The 8,598-nt window shown below is 33.9% G+C and overlaps 1 protein-coding gene across 1 annotated transcript in view; it reads right to left on the bottom strand.

Annotated features, from left to right (window-relative positions):
• Nucleotides 1-8,598, bottom strand: part of LOC107591303 (aryl hydrocarbon receptor nuclear translocator 2-like) — an 82,857-nt gene that overhangs the window by 14,130 nt on the left and 60,129 nt on the right. The window contains exons 14-15 of the mRNA XM_016280427.1: nucleotides 1,867-1,956; nucleotides 224-341 (exon numbers count right to left, since the gene is read on the bottom strand). Of these exons, the coding sequence (XP_016135913.1) occupies nucleotides 224-341; nucleotides 1,867-1,956 (208 nt within the window). The remainder of the gene's footprint in view (nucleotides 1-223; nucleotides 342-1,866; nucleotides 1,957-8,598) is intronic.

The following is an 8,598-nucleotide window of genomic DNA, read 5'->3' as shown; positions in this document are numbered from 1 at the left end:
TGAGCAATAAATATTATTTTAATATCTTAAAAACCGAAGCAGCACAAACGAAAATTTTTACAGCACAAACGGAGAACAAAAGATTGAGACTATTTTTGCGACGTTTTGCATTGGGTGGGGGGCCAATTTCATGGAGGTATGCCGGGATCATTCTCACCTGGCCGGAGAAGGGAGGTCGGCTTCCTCTCCACGACACCTGGCCGGCGTTGATCTGTCGGGAGATCTGGGTCATGTTCTGTCCAGCTGAACCGGCTGTGGACTGGATGTCATTGACTCCTGGGACGTGGATCACAGATGAGCTGAAACACACACACACACACACACACACAAACATTATGTGACTGAATTAAACCAACCCATCCTCTTAATTCTCTGTGAAACGTCTGAAGGCCTTTCACACCAAGTACAATGCTTGATTACAGACCCCTGATATTTTAGTATCATTGATCTACTATTATATGTTGTTAATATTTTAAATTAGATTTTATTTATTTATTTTCTTTTATTATATGTTTTCATTTAACAAGTTTTAGTAGTCTTGTTGTTTTCTGTAATTTTTATTATTATTATAATTTTTTTACAAAGTCTATACCGTTCTTATACATTTTCATCTGTTAGTTTTATATATTTTAGTACTTCAAACAGCAAAAATGGGAAATAAAATATATTTAAAAAACATTTTATTTCAGCTACTGAGTTATTTTTTATATTTGATTTCAGTTAAGGTTTAATTTATTTCAACGAAAATGTTTTATGGTGTTTTAGTTAACAATAATAACCCTGCTTTACACAAAGTATGAAGATTTTGATGCCCTGTAAGAAAACAATTTTTTTTATTTATGATCCTTAAAGTGACGCTCCTTGCATCCTAACCAAACATTTTAGGCACAAAATCATGACAGGTCTCGACATTTTGGTGACAGGTGACGTTTTGAAGACTGTCTAAAGTATGAGACAGGCGGGAAAAATAACGGGAAAAATAACCAATATTTTCTCTGTCAAATTTCTTCTCCAAAAGCACATAGCATAAGTAGTTTAACGCAATAATGCCACAAATAGTTTTATGGCCAGCAAGAAATATTTGTGACTAATAAATGCTCTCAATTCACCCACCATGACTCCAAAGATGTATTTTGTAAACAGCCATAATTAACATTATTCTGTGATATATTCCAATATCATTACTTTTTCATTTCATAAAAATAACAACCACCACCACATTCATCTCAAAAGTATATTAAGCATTTTATTAAGTCTACTAAGTACAAAAATACACTAAAAACAGTAATATTCTGAAATATTAGTACAATTACAATCTATTTGAATAGATTTTAAAATGTAAGTGTAATTCCTGTGATTTCAAATCATTACTCCAGTCTTTAGTGTCACATGATCCTTCAGAAATCATTTTAATATGTTGATTTTGAGTTGTGCTGCTAAATATTTTTGTGGAAAATTATAAATTTTTTAAGATTCTTTGATGAATGGAAGGTTCAAAAGAAATAGAATCTTTTGTAACAAAAGTTTTTACTGCCATTTTTGATAAATTTAATGCATTCTTGCTGAATAAAAAAAGTATTAAAACACCTGAACCCAAACTTTTGAACGATATTGTATCAGTAATTTTTTTTGTGATTTTGCATGTGAAAACTGCTGTTGGTGCTACTGGAGTTGTATCAACCGTTTCAATCGCTTGCAGTATTTCTTACAGCGAGTGTCATGGTGGATGCCCAAATTCACTAAATTTTATAAATAATACTGTTTTTGTTAGGCGAGAATGTACTTGTTTAGACATCAAATATGTGGTTTGTTTATAAAGATAACGTCTATTTGAAAATTTGCTTCAACGTTTTCGGAGATGTGAGCTCCAGGGCGCGCACCTGTGACAGGTCATAAGCAGTCAGTCCATCTCTCTGGTGAACCTCCAGTTCGGCCTGCTGTTGCTGCTGATGCTGCCTGTAATAAAACACACAACACACAACTTTAACATCAACGCCTGCTGTTTATCACGCTCTCCAATGAGTAAAAGCGTCATTAACTGCTCATGTAGCTTACGCACATATCAGATAAACGACCCCAAATGAATATTCGGTTTCAGTAAACACAGATCAATCATATATGTAACACTCCAATCCATATTCTTTATACATTGCCTAAGTTCATCAAAGCCAAAAATCAGCCTCGGTGAAATAGTGTGGTAAATTACATGGCATTATGATGAATTTAGCACACACATTATACTACAGCAGAACACTACTTCTAGAGTTTGAACCGAAAACCTTTGGGTAGCCAGCCATAAAATTGAATCACTAAGCCACACTATCTCCATAAAATAATGTTTACACAATAAAATAGTCCATACTAGAGTATTACATATACATAATCTACTATCTACATTGGCAGCATCCTAACTGAAATGGACCCTCATAAGTAACCAACTTCAAGCACTCTACATAGACAGCAACTCTTTCTTATTTACCGTGACACACATAGGAAACTGTGCGCGTGATTTCAATAACATTTGCTTTTAGCATGCAGCTAATAACTACTATCTATTTCTGTAATATTAATATATAAATTATTATTATTGTTACAGCAATAATTATATTATTATATTATATCAATAATAAATAAAAAATAATTTAATATCAGTTTAAATGAATAATAATAATAAATGAAAAACCTAAATTATTGATTTTTATTTGATTTATTACTATAATAATAATATTAATAGACAAATACTGAAGAAATTAGTTTGAATAACATTTGCTTTTAGCATGTAGCTATGCTACTGATGAGATCAATAAGCACAAAATCAATCATTATAATAACAACAACAACAACAACACCTATTCCTATAATATACAAATTATTATTATTATTGACATTACAGGATTGAAAATAATATATTTACAATCAACATTCACTTCATCTGCTGGGGTTGTGCTCTACACAATCATACTTTTTTAGAAGCAAATTATGCCTTTGTTCAGTTTCACTATCAATAAGATGTGCCATAGAGCTTCAAATATACCTGCAAATAAAATACTGAAGAAATTAGTTTGAATAACATTTGCTTTTAGCATGTAGCTATGCTACTGATGAGATCAATAAGCACAAAATCAATCATTATAATAACAACAACAACAACAACTATTCCTATAATATACAAATTATTATTATTATTGACACATTACAGGATTGAAAATAATATATTTACAATCAACATTCACTTCATCTGCTGGGGTTGTGCTCTACACAATCATACTTTTTTAGAAGCAAATTATGCCTTTGTTCAGTTTCACTATCAATAAGATGTGCCATAGAGCTTCAAATATACCTGCAAATAAAATAAGGGCCGCTTTCCTTATCTAAAGGAAAGCATATCATCTCAAAAAGGGGAAAAAAAACTATTAAATCAAGAGGTGGTAGGAAATTGCCCATGAAAACACACATGGATGCAGACATTAGCGGTCTGAAATGCGCGCACACATGCTGGAGTCACACTACGCCACCTGGAGCAACAGAGGAATGAGATGGATCAAATCCAAAACACTGAACTGCACTTGAACTTCTCGAGAACAGAAAGAACGGAGGGGAAAAACTGAAACAAAAATGCAAAAAGGGCAAAAACATCCAAGCATCCAAGTTTCCACAGGAACCCCAAATCTCCCCTGCCTCCCTCCGCAATTAACTCACTATGTCTCTAAATATGAAAAAACATTACAAGAACGCCACAGCGCTTTCATCTCGGCATAGGAAATCATGTGGTGGTAACGTGTCGCCGATGATGTTTCTGAATGGGAAGGGTCTCAGAGGATGCGAGTGTGAGAGCGAGACCCGGCTAAATCCCCGGAGCAGCTATAGGACGGATGGCGGTTGTCATGGTAACAAGGGAGGAGTGAACAGTGCAAAACTGGACCACGCTGGCTGAGAGAGACGGACATAAATGGAGACAAGCAGGGAGACAAGAGACGAAAAATAAGAGAGACAAGAGAACAACATGCACTGACTAATTATTTCCAGAAACTTAGCATCTTTGCTGAACCACACAGAGACCTGTTTTCAGCTAGTCAGTGGGTTGTCTGGGTTGACAAGCTGACTAGCTTTAAATTAGCTGATTTAGGGTCATTGCCTCCAAACACACAACATGCACTGACTAATTATTTCCAGAAACTTAGCATCTTTGCTGAACCACACAGAGACCTGTTTTCAGCTAGTCAGTGGGTTGTCTGGGCTGACAAGCTGACTAGCTTTAAATTAGCTGATTTAGGGTCATTGCCTCCAAACACTGAGAAATGTCTTGGTAATATATGCTGAACACATACTTTTAAGAGTGAAAAATATTCACTTTGAATAGTGAAAATGATCAATAAAAATAAAAATAAAACTTAAAATAAAACAAACTTAAAAAAAAATATATAAAAAATGTAATTTTAAGTTTAATTACAATTATATATATATATATAAATATATATATGTATATATACATACATATATATTAAAATATTTATATTAAAAATAAAAATATAAAATAAAAAAATAAAAATCTGAAATAGGCTCCAGCATCCCCATAACCCTGCATAGGACAAGAGGTTTGGAGAATAGATGGACTGTAATTACAAAAATTATCTTAATTTCTATAAACAGGAAAAATTCTTTTTTTTAGAATAAATAAATAAAATAAAATAAATTCTACACATTATTGTATTGTATTTTTCCCCACTGAAATGTATTTTTCCTACAAAGTTGCACCTCTAAATTGTATTGCTAAAAAGGCTAAAAATAGCTTGACATAAAAGTTAAAAATAGAAATCTAAACTCAGCCTAGTTGACTAATCATTCCGAGCCATTGCAAACAGCCATTTTTTTCACCCATTAACATGAGTGGTGAAGCTGACCTACCTGCATGCTTCCTGGACGATGGTTAAGCAAGTTAAACAGCTTAGTGTTAACACCAGCACACTCGCATCCATAATACAAAACACAGATGTTACATTGGTCTAGTCAGGAGTGTTTTTATGCTATAATAGGGCCACATAAGTACTTTAGTACTGTACATTTAGTTCTGGAACTAAAATCGGTGCGAAAGGCCCTATAAGTGAGACACGACATCACCTTCCCTTCATTTGCGCTTCAACAGAACAAACTTTCAAAACAGGGCCGACTGGAGCACCATCTCCGCTGAAAGTTTCTGACTGGCCGAAGGAAGAATAAGTAACTTTGGCAAACAGCACTGGAGTTGTGAAGCTGGTTTTCCACACAAAACTGTATTTATGGTTTCATGTCAGCCAAATCCATTCCAAGTGCATTCGTCTTTCTAGGCTGTACACTCCTTTGCTCAGCAAAAGCACATCATTCTGCAATAAAAAATATCACTCATGTTACAGTATCAAATGTTCTCTCAAACAAAAAATGCCAATAAAAGTTCTTAAAGTGCAGCACTCCTGAATGCCATGCATTCATGCAGCGCTCATCCAGCAGCTTTGACGGCAGCGTGATTTGTGTGTCTGTCTGGCGCCTGTAAGAAAATATCTAAACTTTTCTTTCAGAATTGCTAATGACCTGTCTGTTTGTTCTGAGGCTCTAAAAGCTGTACGTCCTTTATATGGAGATGTCTGCAGATGGATATCTAGGTTTTGTGGTGGTATAGCGTTACGGTTAATGCTGGAAACACAAAGACTGGAGATTCAAACCCCGGATGAACCCCAGTGATTCATCACTGTCCCCTTCAGCAACACGGCTTACAAGACAATCATTGCTGGTCATTTTAAGGCCAAGCAACAGAACTAAAAACAAATCTTAATATTTTTAGCCTGTTGTTGAGATGGACCCATCATTTCAACAATCAAACTCTGGAACCTAGTAATATGCACTACATGCAATACCAACTTCACCAGTAAAAACTTTAAAGAAATTAATGGTTTTATTTATCACAGACACATTCAATTGATCAAAATGAACATTAAAGACATTTAGAATGCCACAAAAGATTTTTCAAATAAATGTTATTTTGAACTTTCTATTCATCAAATAACAGTGAAAAATTTTAACATTGTTTCCAAAATATGAAGCAGCACAACTGTTTTCAACATTGATAGTAATAAGAAATGTTTCTTGAGCAGCATATTAAGAATGCTTTCTGAAGGATCATGTGACACTGAAGACTGGAGTAATGGTGCTGAAAATTCAGCTTTACATAACAGTAATAAATTACATTTTAAAAGATATTAAAACAGAAAACAAATATTTCAAATAGAAATAATATTTCACATTTGTACTGTATTTTTGCTCAAATGAATGCAGCCTTGGTGAGCAGAAGAGACTTCTTTCAAAAAAATATTGAAAAATCTTACTGACCCCAAACTTTTGAACAGTAGTGTATATTTTTACTAAAACCTTTCAAAGCATGCAGGGTCTTACATGCTTGAATAATTACAATTAACGCAAATAATGCAAAGAAACTTCAATGAAACGGACAGTTCTAATATAGTAATTTACAGAAATGAACTGAACTTCTAGACTATTTCTGTGCATTTTTGCTGCTGATTTTATTCAGCGATAATCTCATGTGCAATTGCATTGAGACTGACATAATTTATGCCAAACATCATCAGTTCTCACTTCTGTTCAAATATATAGAATGAAGAAAGAGATTTGAGAACTGCCGCACAAGGGACTTTCCATAAATAAACCAAATGAGACGTCAGAACTTGAATATCGAGCACATGAACTACTTTTATGGTGTTTTTGGAGCTTGACAGACGTGGTCATTATAAACGGCCATTGTGCAGGAAGATTTACACAGAAGGGCAAGTAAATAATGCCTGAATTGTCATTTTCTTAATCAATTCCTTTAAACACAGCATATCAGTCTGGAACACTGTGTATTTGGCTCTATTTGAGCCATTTACATCTTATCTGGTTACCTACCACACGGTCTGTCTGAGGGGTGAGTGTTTATCGCTCTCTCCATGCCCTCTTTTTACCCGCAGCATCACTGTCTATTTTGCAGGCAGTTTGCCAGTCTCACCTTGGCTCTGCTGTGCATGAATATTCATCTCACCGGTGCCCGCTGCTGTTATTATTTACCCATAATCTCAAAGTCAATACGGAGAGAATGACACATAGTGTGAGAAAGCTTTGTTTATTTCTGCCCATTTTCTGGGTATCTTTCACGCTGGGATTTCTTGGCTTGCACACTGCAAAAACTCATTCCCTTAATCAGAATTTCTGTCTTGTTCTCCAATAAAAATATCTGAACTTCTATAAAACAAGATGATTTTTCATTCAACAGATATTAAGAGTTGTTTTCAAATAATTTACCTTGAATTAAACTTGTTTTTCTTACCCTATTGGCGAATTGGTTTTTCTTGTTTCTCCCTCTGAATGTTTATGATACAATATACAAAAAAGAATTAAATAAAAATCAGTCAGTCTGCCACAGTATTAGTGTTATTAATTAAACTAAAACTTTAAAAAAAACACACATTTTTGTTACCTAAAATAAAATAAAACATATATAAAAACTTTATTTCAGCTAGTTGCCAGGCAAAATATCTCATTTCAGTTTAGTTTACCTTGATGTACAAAAATAACTAAAATTGAAATAAAATTTCATAAGAACTATATAGAAATATTTTATAACATTATAAATGTCTTTATCACTTTTGATGAATTAAAAGCAAAATCTACTTAAAATGACAAAAACTTGTGCTGCTTCATATTTTTCTGGAAATCATGACTTTTTTCAAGATACTTTGATGGATAGAAAGTTCAAAAGAACAATGTTCAATTCAAATAGAAGGCTTTTGCAATCTTATAAGTGTCTTTACATTAAATTTTGATCAATTTAAAGAGCAGGTCATATGGGTTTTTGAAAAATATCTCTTTTGCAGTTTATAACGTAGCTATCCTTAAATGAAAACAATCTGCAAAGTTGTTAATCAAAAAAGTGCATGATAAATAAAGATATTGTCTTTTAAAAGAGAGAGTTGATTCTGAATCGCCTTAACGAGTCGTCATATTTTCGAATCCTTTGCCTGTTATTAATACGTGATTAATACGTCACTGGGTAACACGTTTGCATAATCCCCGCCTGCCCACGAAATACGAACAGAGTCTGACCTGCCCACAAACACTTCCACTAGTTAGTGTGTTTACATCATGTTGAGAAGACGCTGTGTTCATGGATACCACAGAAATACAATTCCAACCTTTTGTTGTGTGCATGTTATTTTACCAAGGACTGCTTCTCTAATCTTGGCTTTTATCTTCGATGGCTTCTAATCTTCTTTATTTGGACTAACAAGCTCTCCGAAGCACAACCTGTAAGTACGATTGAAACGTTATGTGTACATTTTCAATTGAGTGCTCAAAATATCAAGTTTTTGTGCTAATATGTGATGTACACCTAGTGCAGCTTTAGGTTTCCAGGTAAAGCACGATATTACTGTCTTACTGAAGTAGTTCTGACAATTCGCTGTGAACCCACTATTTCCTAAGAATGTGTCTATTAATGTAGACGGACTTTGTTCTAATTACTTCGTTTAATAATAAAGTCAAGTCAAGTCAAGTCAAGTCTGCTTTATTGTCAAT

Source organism: Sinocyclocheilus grahami, unplaced genomic scaffold (assembly GCF_001515645.1).
Source record: "Sinocyclocheilus grahami isolate Dianchi unplaced genomic scaffold, SAMN03320097.WGS_v1.1 scaffold140.1, whole genome shotgun sequence".
NCBI lineage: Eukaryota > Metazoa > Chordata > Actinopteri > Cypriniformes > Cyprinidae > Sinocyclocheilus > Sinocyclocheilus grahami.
The sequence above is the reverse complement of the archived record's forward strand: the minus strand, read 5'-3'. Positions and strand labels throughout refer to the sequence as shown.